The sequence below is a fragment of the Etheostoma cragini genome, chromosome 10 (genome assembly GCF_013103735.1).
Source record: "Etheostoma cragini isolate CJK2018 chromosome 10, CSU_Ecrag_1.0, whole genome shotgun sequence".
NCBI lineage: Eukaryota > Metazoa > Chordata > Actinopteri > Perciformes > Percidae > Etheostoma > Etheostoma cragini.
Window position 1 is genome coordinate 1,769,680 of NC_048416.1, and position 15,690 is coordinate 1,785,369.

Consider the following 15,690-nt stretch of genomic DNA (forward strand, 5'->3'; position numbering starts at 1 on the left):
GATTTACTGTTGATCCTGGAGCAATGTTCCGATCACAATTACAATAATGATGACAAGGAGCCTTCTCCCAATCTGGTTATAGACTGTGCCTTTAATAAAGGCCTCCATAGAATAACCCTTTCACCTCCATGCGTCTCTGATTAGTCCTGTTATTGGTAATAAGGTACAGGAATGGAAACTGGCCGTCTGAAACCTGGCAGCTGATGTCCTTCCCCTAAAATCCCACAGAGACCTGATGAGCTCATGTTATTAGTCAGGGGTGGCCAATCCTGACTTTAAGATCGAAAGACACAAAACACGCTTTGTTTTCATAATGTTTGTCAGCGGGAAGAGAGATTTGTGCATCATTTCTTCTTCAAATCTTCCTGTTGCACGGCAGCATGCCTTTCTGTTTTAAGTTTGTGTTGATGTCATTACTACTGGAAAACGTAGAAAATGTGTTTCCTCTTTAATTTACGGAAAGAAATGACATTTTGGATGCTGGTGTGTGATCAGAACAAAAAAATATGAAAAATACTTTAATAGGCACTTATGGTTAGTATAACAGTCATTCATATTTACATTACACACGTCAGGTTCTATTGCTGCTTTTTGAAAGAACCATTGCAGCGTGTGAAGTTGTGGAAAAGAAGTTCTGCTGTGCGGTACTGAAACTGATTTCAGTCCCAAATAAAAATCTACATCCTGTCTACATTTCTGAAGTTGTGTGTGCACAGTGAAGAGGAGCAGCTCAACGCCTGCTTCAGGATGAGTTTTCGTCCAAAACCCTTTTTAAATCCAAAAACACATCAAACCGCCACACTTTATTGCTCCTTTGAGTCTTGCTCGAATAGAGAACCGGCCCTCTCTGTTTTGTTGCAACAAGCTCTGGCTCGTTACACTCAATGGGCCGGAGCCTGAAAGTGCGGTCCAGCTGTCAGAGGCAGTGGTTGGTGGTCGGTTGCCACGGAGACTGGCGCAACAGACGGTCTGTGGTGTCTTCGGCTAGTTTGGCGTGCCGGGAAATAGCTGTGAGTTGGGGGTTCAGGGGGAAGCTGTAGCGGTAAAGACAGTAGGGGCCTGCAGTGTCAGAGAAGTGAGGGAGGAGAGAAGGCCCCTGAGGGCTGAGGGGGCTTTGGAGGGGGAAGAGGCAGGGGGAGACCCCCGGAGACCCGTGAAGACACGGGTCCCTACAGTGGGGAGGCTTCTTGGCCTGCAGCGCCGAGAGGAGCGGGAGGTCTGTTAGCGGTGCCAGCGGGGGAAGGCCCCTCAGTCGGTCCAGTCCCAGGGAGGAGAAGGCCCTGCTGGGCAGCGGGGATTGGGGGGGGGCGGTGGAAGACTTGCCGTAGAGAGGAAAAGCGAGGGTGTGGAGGGCGGCATCGTGGCAGGAGAGCGCGGAGATGGAAAATGGGGATGATGAAGAAGGAGAAGATAGGGGGAGAAGAGTCTTCACACTGCCGGTCGGCGACCCCGAGCTCCCTGATGATTAAAAAAAAAAAAAAAGAGGTCAGAAAATCACAAAGACAAAAAAATGGAGTAATAAGAGCTGCAGCACAGTACCTTGGAGCTGTATGGTGAAGGGCTTGAAGTCTAAACTGAGAGGGCCTCTCCACGGATACGTTTCCAGCAAGCCATCCAACACCCCCCTACACACACACACACACATACACACACACACACACACACACACACACACACACTGTAAAAACACTGAAAAATGTCACTGCCGGTATTTAAGTATTGATTCTGAGAGGTGTGAAAATCTGCACAACACATTTCAACTTGACTTGAAGGTTTTATGTGGTGTCAAATGTCGGTGGTGGAAGCTTAAATCCCTGTTGGGTCCTTCAGTGGAGCCCTTTCCTGAGCTAAACCCAGGGTGGATGTTTTGGTGAGGTTTGCTGTACCTGTTCCTTCCTGGATCTCTGAAGCCCTTGGCGAACGGGTTCCTGTCGATCTTCAGTTTTGTGATCTGGCCCAGGAGAGAGGACACGGACACGGGTTAGAGTGGACCCGTCAACCGCTGACGTGTTAAGCTAACAATGAGCTCAGCTTTACAGCTGGAGAGTGGCAGAGCTCGCCCTCGGGGACCGCGTCTCCCAGCAGCACCCGGGGCGATCAGCCATGTCAAACAGGGTTCTTGGAGGTGGTACGGTTTTATTTGGTGCTTTATTGGGCCGCGGGCTCCAGCGGTCGGCCCGGTCACGGCTCGTTATTGAGTTTCTGTAATAATACGTTGGCTGATCGTAAAACGAGACCTGATGAAAAGATCTGGCGGTCCCCGCGGACGCCTCTGTTACTGGAGGAGCTGCAGCCAGCAGCAGGGTCAGCTGTACAGCAACACACACACACACGCACACACACACTAGGGGTGGGGGAATAAATTGATACTGCATAGAATTGCAATATTTTCAGTGGCATTACTGTATCAATACGCAGGCGCCAAGTATGGATCTGTTATTATATATTATATATGTGTTGGTCGGTTTGTGCCATTTTGCAGCAATACAATTGCAGTGATATGAGCAAACAGAGAAATGTATCTTTTTAGATAAATCAGATGTTGACTAAATTTCCTTTTGGAGACGTTATTTGAAATTGGGAAAAATTAGAAGTTGTCAAAAAGGTTATGAATTGCAATATATCGCAGAATATTGCAATATGTTTAAAATTGCAATAATATTGTATCTTGGCATAAGTATCGAGATTATATTGTATCAAGAGGCGTCTAGTGATTCCCCCCCTAACATACACAAACACACACACACACACACACACATGCTCAGAGTGAACCATTTTGAATTGTTGATCGGCAGAGCGAGGAATACCACAGCCTCTGTGTTCTGATATGACAATATATGATATATATAGTGTATAATATGAGCATATCAGAACAAAATTCCCCGTACTAAACTGAAAACTAAATTTGATTGAGCTTCTAGACTGTGGAACGCATTGCCTCCTGTTTTAAGTTTGGCATCCTCTGCAGCTAAAGACACATCATTTGAATCAGGCGTGTTTTAACACGATTTACAGCTATTTATTGTGCTTTTTATGATTATCCACTCGTTATGATGCATTTATTTATTTGGCCTGTGTGACGCTGTCTGTTAAAAGGGCTTTATAAATACACTTTACTCACTGACTTACTGATGATATGATTGTGTTGTGTTGTGACGACTCATTGGGATGCTTAATTAACAATAGACAATAAACTGTGCACGGCCATTGAAAAGACATCCTTTCTTAATATTTGTGGCGCATAAAGGATGTAGAAGTAAATATGTAACATCAGATGGGCTATGTGTCGTTTTTAGAATAACAGAAACACAACTGAAGTGGCTAAAGGCAGCCAATCGGCCGGCTCGTGCGGCGCTACCTGCTGGTTCTGATAGGCTGTGACCGTGGTGAACTCCGTCTCCGGGAAGGAGAAGCTGTGGACGCCTTCAGCGGGCAGAGACTGGATCTGGGACAGGTCCATGCCATGGTCGTGCCGGATGACGTGCACACGGGGCTTGTACTTATGCATCGACTGGAGAATGATCTGCATGAAGAGACGAGGAGGACACTTGGTGTTTGACAAGGGCTGCGACGTCATTAACAAGTCATCACTGATAATGACGTTGCACATTATTTTTCCAATAACTGATATGTTGAATATAGACGATATCCATCACAATTTCCCTGAAGTCAATGCTTCCCCAAAGGAGACAAAGAGAAGCAACTAAGCGCCATAGCCGAGAGGCTTGAATCAACTTTTGAAACAAAAACATCTTTTTGTTTCAAAAATTAAATCATATTTAACTCTGAAAAAGTAAAATTAGCCAAATGGTTGCTGTCTATTTTTCTGTCAATTAAAAACATTCTTTTATTGACTAATTATGCACATTTAAAAACTGTCTGCTAACTAAAATTAGCAAATCATTTCAGTTACACAAATGAACCACAATAGTATATTGTATAGGTAATAGGTAATATCATACTAGAACGAAATATCATTTTATGACAATGTCCCAACATGCATCACAATCTACAACAACTCAATCGGCTGTCATGTGCTGCAAAACTAATGAATATTTAACTAATACAACTAGCAAAACATCCAACATCATATTCAATGAATGCATTCAATCAATATTAATTCACCAACCGTAGAATAGAAAACGACATGAATTTCTCTCTAAAAACAATAAAGTGCATTCTGATTAAGATCTATTTCTCAAACTTTCATTTCGCAGCTCGCAGTGTTGCTTTTGTTGTGTGTTATTCCCATTTTGCACACTTGGTAAAGCATTTTATAAGCATCTATATTACAAGTCTACACATTTCTATCTATATATGCATATGTATATATATATTATTTGTGTTTATTATGAGCAAAAGAGGCCATATGAAGAGGAAAACTGACCAAAGCAACATCAGGGATTATGAGGTTATTCCTACAATTTCAACTTTACTCCATACTATACTAACATAATAATGAATTTCCCAAATGCTGCAATTTCGGGGTGTTTTTTATAAACAACAGGATCAGGTGAAAAGCCACCTACAGCCTCCCCAGTCACCACATCTGTCACATCTGCATGTGTCTAAAGGATTTCCACGAGAAATGCTTCAACATGTGAAGCTCCCGAAGCAGTATCAGACTGAATCTGCGGCTCCTTCACCATACATCAGCACCATCAGCTCCAATTAACTGCAGTTATACTGAGACGGATCATCTGGGGTTTTAGAATATCCCATTATGAAACAATACATTGCACCAGAATGATCCAAAAGAGTAAGGGGTCTGACCTGTAGGCCTAGTGGCCACTGTCTTTGGACAGAGAGATAAAGGAAGTACGCGCATGCTCAGGTGGGTTACCTACATGTCCCTTGTCGTCCATCTCGTTGTTGGTGAGCTTGACCCGGTCGAAGCTGATGACCTGGCGCATCCACGTCTCTCCTGCGCACGGGGAGTCCGGGTGCACGTAGAGGCGGGGGGAGATGCACGAGTGGTCCGTGTTCCCGGCCACCATCCACTGGGAGCTGTGGTACACGTACCTGCAGGCAGTGGTGGGACAAGTAGTACTTCTGATTAGTATACTCTTACAACAGCACACTGTAAAATACTCTTTTACAGGGAAAGGTCCTGCAGTGAAAATGTTACTGACACGTTGAAGTATGTGAGTAGCATCAGGATAAAGTATTGAAAAGTAAAAGTACTTAATGCAGAAACATGTAATATAGACTGGAAACCATCCAATCAGTTCCGTCAATCAACTACGGCCAATCATTTCAGCTGTTGGTTATATATATTAATTAATATAATATAGGTATTATAATATATTAATATATTTTATACGTGAGTTCTGTGCTCAAATATATGTATGCAGCGGAGTAAAAAGTACATTATTTCTCTTTGAAATGTAGTGGAGTAAAAGTAGAAAGTGGCATGAAAAGAAAAGACTCCTCAAAAGTACCTCAACATTTGTACTGAAGTACTCAAGTAAATGTTCTTATTAAAAAGCCTGCCTTACATGTAAATAAATAAGAGAATGTTAGATTAATTTAATACACCCATACAGTATACACACCTGTAGCGTTTTGAGTCCACTGGCATGACGTCCATGGCGATGTAGTACTGCTGGCACGGGTCCAGGTCGCGCACTTTGACGCGCACAGAGGGGAACATCCTCCTGAGAGACGAGAGGGAAGAAGCGCAGACACATCACGTTTGATCTCTTTTTAATTCAATATTTAAATTGTCCTTTATACTGGTAAAAGTGCGCCTAGTCTCCTGGATTTCACATCCTAAACCACACAGAATCAGGTCCGAGCACCGTTCAGGGTCCTCGAGGGGCCATGAGGGCATCTTCCGAGATTTATAATAAGAGTTCTCCGTTGTAGAACTAACGGAACCTGGATTTCAGCAGCTAGTATGTCCCAGTAAATCATTTCTGGGGGAAAAGATGGAAAAAATAAATCAGCTGAGCGCATGGCCACCTACAAGACTACTAATGAATTTCTTTGAAAATAAAAGCTAAAGTGAATTTAATCGACATATACCCAAGAACATCCACGTGTGACAAGATGTCCTTCTGCATAGTCCGTGATTATAATAAATCTGTATTCTTTTAAATTTCGTCCAAAACGACTAGAAAATCGTGTTTAACTCAAAATATGTATTAATTTAACAAAATCTACCTCAAATGATATAAAATGCGCACTATTTATTTGATGTTCCAAACAACGCGTAGGGTATATTTCAACTTGTGCAGGGCAAAGTTCCCATAAAACCAAGATCTGCTCCAGTTCTGCTGTATTCTGGCTCATATTTTATTAAACTGCTGACTTCGGAGCCGTTTTACACCTGATAAACGCGCACCTGTGACCGCAGAACAGCTCATGGAAATAGTCATATCACTGATAACGACATATCCAGACTGTAGTTCATGTATAACTGACACTTGTACTCGGAAACTAGCATTCATGCATCCAAAACGGACAGAGAATTCCATTTTATTTTATTTATGTAAAAAGGTTTCTAGGCCCTCCACTGGCGCAGTCTGGGGCCTGCTCTTGTTTCATGTGATCAAGGATCCCTTTGTAAAGTTTTTGTTCATCATAATATATCGATTAATATAAAAAATAAATTTAAAGATTAACGGACACGATTTGAAGTCTCATTTTGTCACGCACATACAATCCAAATCATAATATTAGAAATAGACGCACTGCCTGTCAGATATTGCTCCTTTTGTCCGGAATAAAGTCTGGAATGAAGCCTCTCCATGTCCGCCACAGATCATTTATCCAGATTTAGTACCTGCCAGCTTTGGTTATGATCATCTCGGTTCCGATCTCATAGAATCTCTTCCACAGCTCGGAGCCCTGCAGCTCGACCCGGACCTCTCTGTCCGGGCGGCGGTCCCTGTCCTTCGGCGTGCTCTTCTCTCCGCTGGGCTCAGCCCCTGATCTGAGAGTCGGTCTCTCCGGGTCACCGGCCGGGTCCTCTGTCCTCCTCGGTGTTGAACCGGCTTTCATCTGGATGACCGGATATTCCTTCAGGCCTAGAAAATAGCAAATACTTAGAAGAGTTAGCACTGAGAAAAGAACCTAAATGCATTTTGGAACCGTTTGTTTTCTAAAATCAGAGCTGAAACTTTAGCTTTTTGATGAAAAGAAGCTGGTATAGTCTTATAAAAAGGAACAGATATTTGCTCCAGTTTCACATCTGACATGGAGAATGTTTGCTAATTTTTTTCCCCTTAAAAAATGACTTTGATCGTTTTGTTTTTTAGCTAAAATACAAAATATAAAGACAAGTTGAAATGTGAAAATTGAAGGATAAAATATAGGTCTGATGAAGCAAAATAACTTGCTTTTACGCACAAGATGGAACAATAAAACATAATCCACAACTGCCGGTTGTGGATTATGTTTTATTGTTCCATCTTGTGCGTAAAAGTTTGTATATTACAGCAATGAGGTGTTCTCGATACCCAGCAGTCCTTGTGCCTCACCGGGGAAGATGCTCGTGTCGCTGCCGATGTCTCCAGCTGAACTGGACTCGTGTCCCTCCGAGACTTTCATCCTCTTGCAGGGTTTCCCGACCAGCGCCTCCACCGAAAACGCGTGAGCCCGGGAACTCAGACCCTGCATCTTGGCGAAAGATCCCGTCTTTCTCCTTGTCGTATATCCGTCTGAGCTTTGATTTGTCACCGACACAGGAGTCAGTGTCCCAGCGCATTCAGGGCAGGACCTGGTAGAACAGGCAGCAGCAGAAGCAGCACCTCAGGGAGCCCCTCTTCTCTCGCGACCGCTCGGTGACGCTGCGTAATTGATCCGGTGTGCCTTCCCATGTGTTCACCGAGACGCGCGCCCTCATCCGAAATCCTTGATGATTGGCACGCCTCTCTTCCTCACTACAATATTTCCCTCTCTCCCCCAATCCGTTTGTGTGTCTCCCTTTTCCACTCTGCCTCACAGAGGGCTCGTTCCTCTGGTTCCCCTCCGCGCGTCACAGAGAGGGAGGGAAGAGCGCAGCGTGCATTACTCCACATGGGCCTGCGCTCCAAATCCACCCAGGCCTTAAATATAGTTCCCGGAGACAAATTAATAATAAATGTTGCTGCAAAAGTGAAATAAAAACCGTTCTCTCTTAAACAAGCACGTTTTGTTGCGACTTTGAAACAATGCAAAAGGAAGCAGATTATCAGAATCTAACAGATGCAATTCGATTCAAAAATGTCTTTTTAGTATTTTACTTCCAAGTTAGCAAGTTGCAATGACCAACACACTGTCATTTTCACCAGTATTTGAAAAATGTACACTTATGAGACTCACAAAACAATAAATATTTCTTGCAGTGTGCGCTTGGCACAGTGGCCTTTAGCACCCAGAACAGCATCTTTACGCGCGGTCCCTCTGTGGGATGGGGAACGTTAAATATGATATATAATATAATATGTGACATAATGCAAGTTCACTTGGGTCAAAAATGAAATGTGAGCGTGGTAGGCCGCAAAATAATAGTAATAATTATAATAAGGTCAGAAAAAATAAAGTAATATATGATTTCAATCTACAATGTGATTTATTAAAAAAGCTTATTTCTTCTCCATATTTAGCACAAGAGAGCTCTTTGATTGTCTGTGTTGCTTCCTTCCATTTAGACACACATCCCCTAGATAAATAGAAGGAACATTTTAGAGCGCTGGAGGGGGAGTAAAGGCACAAATATTTAAGTCTTTTAACTCAAACCATCTGGAAGGTAAAAGATCTCACTGCGTTTTTGTTGAAGCTAACATTTCCTATATTAATTTGAAGGCTTTCCGTAAAGCGGGCGCTTGTCTCCCGGTCCTCCGGTACAGAAGTGGGATTTTTCTTCTTCTTCTTCTTCTTCTTCTTTGCGGTGCCCGGTGAGGGTGTGCGCCAGTCTGGTTCTCATAAGTGCGGAGATCAGATGGAGTTCGGCGCACAGGGGAGAACTGGTCCGTAATGACAGCTCGGGATTATTACATTACTGCTCGACATGAAATAGATCCGCTTTACACAAATACAAGTCAGCGAAGGCTCTATTTAAAATGTTTTTTAATCACATGATATAATTGCTGTAAGGAGAAAACAAATGAGGGCTGTGTTTACGGCACGCTCGGGTTGCTTGGTGATGGAAATCTCTGACAACAGCCGGGAAATGGAGAACTATGACAAACCGGAATCGCATGCTCTCTGTCATCAAAACCTGGTTCAGGACTGCGGCATGGATTTATGTTTATTCTTATTCCTGACTTGTCGTTTTCTCTCAATACTGTAAAAAAAAAAAAGTGCACCCCAAACACGAGCGCAACAGAACTTACTGTTAGAACTGTGTGCGCGCACAGGCCTTCTGCAGCCTCTCACTGAAACAGAGAGAAACAAGCCTGTGTCGTTTGGAGAGATTACTTTTTCCACGTTGTCTTCAGCAGTCAGCTCATAAATCTTCGTCATGGGATTATGGGATGTCAGCTGAGTGATGCCTGGCTCTGCGGAACCAAACAGGAAGCCGCTTCCGGTTGCTTTATGATTCTTTAACCAGTGCAAAAGCTGCATTTGTCTCGTTCAGAGTTGTTTGGCACACATGTTTCCTCTTATGGGACACAATGCGCACGCCTGGCGGAAATAAGAGACTTAAATCCAATTTGGCACGAGCCTCAGGTTTCTATTAATGCGGAAGTTTGATGAGCCGCTGCAATTAGGGCTTTCCGATCATTTAGCGCCTTCAGGCCCGCTCTCGTGCTTTTCATTTGCGCATCCACGGTCTAATTAATAATCATTGGGGAATAGTTGGTTAGTAATTGAAACTTATGGCGGGCTTATGAATGCACCCACAGACTGTAGGCTATAGGCTCAAGTGCTATACACATTCATCTTGGAGATAACTTGGTTGGGTATGTTGCTATTTATGAAATATGACTTTCATGAAGTCAATTGTTTTTTCCCCCTATTTCAATACGAATGTTTTTGGTGTGTGTAGCTGAAGGCTGGTGCCCAACGAGTGATCATGAGTGTGTGTGTGTGTGTGTGTGTGTGTTTATAAGCAGGCCTGTCTGTCTGTTGCTCAGTGCTGAGTGGATGTGACGGGCCCCCTGATGGTTTGTTTTAAGTTGAAACACTGAGCTGAGCAGTTTGTGTTTGTGTGTGTGTGTGTGTGTGTGTGGGGGGGGGGGGGGGGGGGGGGGGGGGGGGGGAAGTGTATTCTGGGCATGGGCAGCTGGAGCGGATGCCCACTCACTGCCAAACGTCAAACTTCCACCACCCGTACGCTGTGACATATGTAAAGTGTTTGAGTACAGACCGCTGTACACACTTAGTGTATTGGGGCCCTAATGGGATGTGAGACATGAACGGAGGCTCACCTGGAACACACACTCCACACACTGACACAATGATGTGCTAAATGTTTCCAACACCGGTTACATAAATGGGATCTTGGATTTCAAGTTTAGGCTACACATGGGGCTGTTTATTCGTTATGCATCTCATTACTGACTGCTTCTTTTTACCTTAAATATACAGTGGCAGAACATCCTGAGTGTATGTGAAAGGAAGAAGAAGAATAAGATGAGAGCAGGCCACCGTTCAAAGTGTTTTACAACACGACCGATTACAAAGTGACAAATTCCCGACATGTCATCAGCTCCACGGTGTGTGTCACATCTTCTAACCATAACCTCCTTCTTGTCCATCTCTCGGGGGGTACAGCTGTCTGAGGCCCGGTCTGTGGACTCCCTGCAGGGATCCTCTCTCTCTGTGCAGAAGCAAAGTCTCCTCCTGGCTTCTGCTTGTGGAGCAGCTTTAAAGGAAGAGGCAGCGAGACGCTGATCACGTCCTTTCTCTGCCAGTAGCAGTTGATTGACTGTGTCTGTCTACACAGTTGCATATTTCCTCTAGTTTTTGCTGTTGAAACGCATCCAAATGATCTCCTCCAATCAGCCATTACTGAGATAAATTGGATTTGGCTGCTCATGACGAGAGACCAGAGTTAAGGATGTTTGCTGCAGCCTTCTTATGATATAATCACTTTCACTTAAATATTTCTTGCCGTCTGTCACAGCTTCTGCAAATTATCCACACCCTCCTCTATCAAGCAATCAGTCAAACTACTTGTATATCAGCTTTCATGCACGTTAGTACAAGTACAGATGAGACAGTAAAATAAGAATATGATAGAGAATGTACAGGAATGTAAAGATCAAAGAATAAAATGGGAATCAAAACAGCAAAAATTGCTATAAGTGACATGTTCCTCTAATGGGTATTGGAGTTTATTTTCATGCAATCTATGAATAACAAACCTGAGGCTGAAAAGCACAACCAATACACTATTTACTTTTTTTTTAGCCCTAACCCTAAAACTGTCAGCCCTACTGTGATTAATGGGAGTTGGGACTGTATGAAAAATAAAGAATATCTTTAAAGATATCAACACTTCTTCTATGTTGGGTGTAATTTCTAAATGACTGGCAGCCATTGTAGTCAAGCCTGAAAAAGGGGGAAACAAATCGGAGGTTGCTACTGGGGGGGGGGGGATCACCAGATCACCTCCTGATGCGATATCATAACGATACAGATGCCACGATACTATGTTATTGGGATTTTAAACATGTCTCAATATTCTGCGATATGGTGCAATGTCTAACCTTTTTTTCCAACTTCGGATTTTTTTCCAATTTCAAATGACGTCCCCAAAAGGAAACTTTGTCAACATCTGTTTCAGACAAACTGACCAACACATACTGTATATTATAAAAGATCGATATTTGGCGCCTGTGCATCGATACAGTATTGCCACAGAAAATATCGCGATACGATGCAGTGTTGCAATCCCCCCCCCCCCAGCCTTCGTTGCCTCTCCTTTCCCTCCGTGCAGCACCTCTGCTCTCTGGGTCTCTGGGTTGGCAGTTTTTGAGGAGCCTGGGCACGAGGCCTGGTACTACCCCCCCCCATGCCCACAGTGTAGGAAGATTTAATGGCTCATGTGCCACGGCATCCAGCCTTTACTGGCTCCTTGTGCCTCAGCCTGGCCCGGGTGGGTAACAAGGGACGAGGGCAGGAGGAAAACAGGAGAAGAGAGCAACATCTCTGCCAAGACACAGCCTCCTCCTCACACCGCAAGTGTGTTGTGAATTATCTTCTCTCCCCTCCCTCTTTCTTTCTCTCTATCCCTTCCTAAGCCTGAAGTTATCCCTTGCTACTCACCCTCTTCCTATTAAACACATATAGATCTTCATCTGTCCGCAACGCTTTCATGAAGCCCGCTGTGAATCCGCCTCTATGGCGCATTCATCTCACTTGTTTGGATAGCTAATTCTTTTTGATGAAAATTGCCTTTTTTCTCTCTCTCTCTCTCTCTCTCTCTCTCTCGGCTGCTCTCTTCCTCTCTCTGTCTCTCCCTGACTGCCAGTAACTGTGTGGTTAATGGCTGCGGTGCAAAGAAACAAAAACAGCTGTAATTGATAATGAGAATCAGACGCTGCATGTGAGGCTCTCAGTCCAGCGCCTAGTCTCTCCTCCCCCTGTCAGCTCCTGGGAGCGATGGCCCAGACGGGCAGCTCTGCCAAGCAGGACCCTTCCCAGACAGATGTCAAGGGGTGGAAAACTAATCTTCAGGGTGTTGGAGTGTATTTTCCTAACACCATAATGTGTAACTTGCACATTATGTTGGACTGTTGGGATAAAATAAGCATAAACTAACTATGACCTACGAACTATGCCAACGCGTTTTCAGGCTGTTAGCTGACTGAAGCGAGAGTTTGAAATGTGTTGAGGTCTTCTTTTGGGGTTGTTAACATGCATGGTGAGGGCATGTAGTAACTATTAGGGGGACACCATGGTTTTGGGCCTGTGGGAGGTTGTTGACGAACCCCCCCGGTCGCACACGTCATTATCTGTTTCTGTCCAATTGATCGCAATCACTGTGAACACAAATATTTTTTATCAAAGCTTCGCCACAATGGAGGGGAATTATTTTTAGATTGCCCTGATAAATGAGGGGTTTCATATATCTGGATGTGGTCGTGGGGAGAGACAAGAGTGAAAATTTAGAAAAGAGAAGGGCTGGACAAAAAAAAAACTGGCAGAGCAACAAAAAGCTTTTAAAACAACGTGAAAAATCTGCAGTTCTTTAACAGTTAGCTTGTCATTTTTATTTGCCTCTTCAGATGGTGGCAGCGGTTGTCTTTCAGGCTGTGCCAGCTGGGATTGGCTGCTGGCTGGAAGGCGCAGGCCTGGCCCCGGGTAGCACTCTTATTATCATCACCACACACTGTAATTCACATGTCAATCACAGCTCAGAGCAGCGCAGGGCCGAGGGGAGAGGGGCTGGTTAGGAGGGGCCGCCGACTGGGGTGATGGCACGCTGAATACTTCCAGCAGGCCATAATCGGACCTTTCATTCCCTCATGTCTGCAGAATGGGCTCGGATAGGTAGATGATTGTGCTGGACTGGCTGCTGTAAGATTACATGTGACCTCTGAGGAAGGCTAAACTGTCACAGTTTGGCCCGTCTGGCCTGGCCCGAGCTAGACCCCAGCTAGGGAAGACAGGATGAACCGAGCAAATAAGAACAGAGGAAACAGTGATAATATAGCAAGAATTCCATGTTTTTAAGCCAATAGTCACTAAAAATGTCTATTTAGAGCAGTTGGTTTGACTGAAGTTATGGGACAAAGAGTTATAGGAAAAAAACGGTGTGTCCGCGAAATGATTTGGTAAGAATGAGAATGGTTGATTTGTTAATTAGATTTTTTAATTTCAGTGTTGTGTCTCCATGAACACCCCTTGACCTAGTCCAGGTCTTTATTAACGATAATTTAGCCAAGTTATAATAAGTGAAGTTGTCTTCTCGTCAAAATTGAAAATCAACACTTTTGTTGACGCTTTGTGTCCGATGTTTTTGACTTTTTCTTATATTTTTGTCCCTTTTTCAACACTTTTACAGCTTTCTTCAATGTTTGTCACTTTTTGACGTTTTCAACACTACGTTACTCTAAGTTTTTAGCTTTAGTTTTACAGTTATTTTTGGAATTTATGGTCAATAAACCTCATTTATAGGAATTTATAAGTAACGTTTAAGGTAGAAAAACAGAAATTAGGGATTATTTAGAGAAGCCAGACCAACGCGACGTGTTTTAGCGCCGCCTGCTGTAATGGAGACGTAATACTTCTCGCGCATGCGTAAAATGTGCGCTCAAGTCTGTGTCGCTTTGGTGTGTTCCAAAGGGACTTTTTAGACCGGCTGGAGTCAAATAATCGGTCCGACTGCATTTTCTGCCTTTAACCAATATGCAGTATGACCTGACACATGATTGAAATTATTTTATTAATGTTAAACGGGGAAGACTTTATGTTACTTTTCACAAAAATAACACACATAACTAACATAACATTGTGCTGCATGATGTGGATAATAATGTCAGTTAGATTGCCCCATAAGAAATTTTATATTCTGCTTGAATAGCCCACTACTATCTCCGAAACACATATTTCCAATTTCAAAACTGTTTTGAACTTAGACAGGGCATAGATCAGCTGATTTACCGATGACAAGTCTTTACAACCTAAAACGTTCCTTATGTTTTCTTATGGTGCAACACAGTTTATTAACTCCCTAGTTTGAAAACTATTAAGCAACTTACTTAGAGTTTAGGAAGGACTTCACACAAAAACTCACACATCACTTCTTCTGAAAGCCATCAGCAGTGATGCGCTGTGACACAACACCTGTGGACATGAAAATCCACACACACGGTAATGGTTCTGACACTGAGATCTGTAGGAACTAATTAATCCTGCTACTGCAGCACTGAAGTCAGCAGAAAAAAAAATCCTTCAACATCTCTTCAGTCCCATCCAGAATGTCCTCATATGTACAGTATACAAAAACATATTCACTTTTCTGACATTATTCCTACCCCAAGAGACTTCCTGCAGCCCTGCAGAGACACTATAATTTAAACGCTGCCAAAATGGGAACTCAAAAGACAACATGCTATTTCAATCAAAAGCCTAGTTCTAGCTCCATCATCCTGCCTGCCAAAGCAAAGTGTGCCTCTCTCTCACACACACACACACACACACACACACACATAGACACACAGAGCTCGTCTGCCAACGTGTGGTTTGCATTCACGATGCCTTAATGCCTTGTGGTTAGTGCTCTATCGGGGCCATGAGAAATGATTTATTAGTGGCTCCCGCCTGTATTTATAGATAATGAGCCTCCGTCAGTGTTAATAAAAAGATCCATTCTCACCCGGGAAACACAGTACCTCTTTAAGGGATTGCCGCCACTGCTAAACAATAGCTCATCCTCCAAAGATAGCCTTGTAGAGTGTGTATTTAGCAGTTTGTAAAAGTGTCTGCGTGTATGTGGTGGGTGGGTGGGGGGGTAAGATAGTGAAAGGCAGCAGCAGGAGAAACAATCCCACTGTCTTTCTTACACAGGCTCATTCATTAAAGATGCACATTGATCTTCACTCCAAACTTTCCCATTATTGTTGTTCAGTTGCTCCTTCTCATTGGTCCATTTATATGGAAGCTGGTGTTGGAAATAGCCATTCCTTTTCATTTCATTTTCATTTCATCATTTGCTGTGGCTTGGATGTTGGAGAAGAGTGTAGCTGCATGAATAAGTGTTTCCCTCACAGGCCTACGTTTGCACTTTTATCTGTCTATATGTCAGTCACA

At 43.5% G+C, this 15,690-nt stretch overlaps 1 protein-coding gene and 1 long non-coding RNA gene across 2 annotated transcripts in view; one reads left to right on the top strand and one right to left on the bottom strand.

Moving 5' to 3' along the window:
- LOC117951790 overlaps nt 1-15,690 on the top strand; it is a 265,968-nt gene that overhangs the window by 217,076 nt on the left and 33,202 nt on the right. The window contains exon 2 of the long non-coding RNA XR_004658246.1: nt 5,786-5,791. This is a non-coding gene — a long non-coding RNA (uncharacterized LOC117951790). The remainder of the gene's footprint in view (nt 1-5,785; nt 5,792-15,690) is intronic.
- tbx22 (T-box transcription factor 22) lies at nt 763-8,014 on the bottom strand. The gene is given in 9 exon segments (XM_034883681.1): nt 763-1,458; nt 1,540-1,625; nt 1,887-1,951; nt 3,359-3,523; nt 4,848-5,022; nt 5,556-5,657; nt 6,788-7,031; nt 7,485-7,677; nt 7,679-8,014. Coding segments are annotated over 9 exon segments (1,605 nt in total). The 5' UTR covers nt 7,712-8,014; the 3' UTR covers nt 763-916.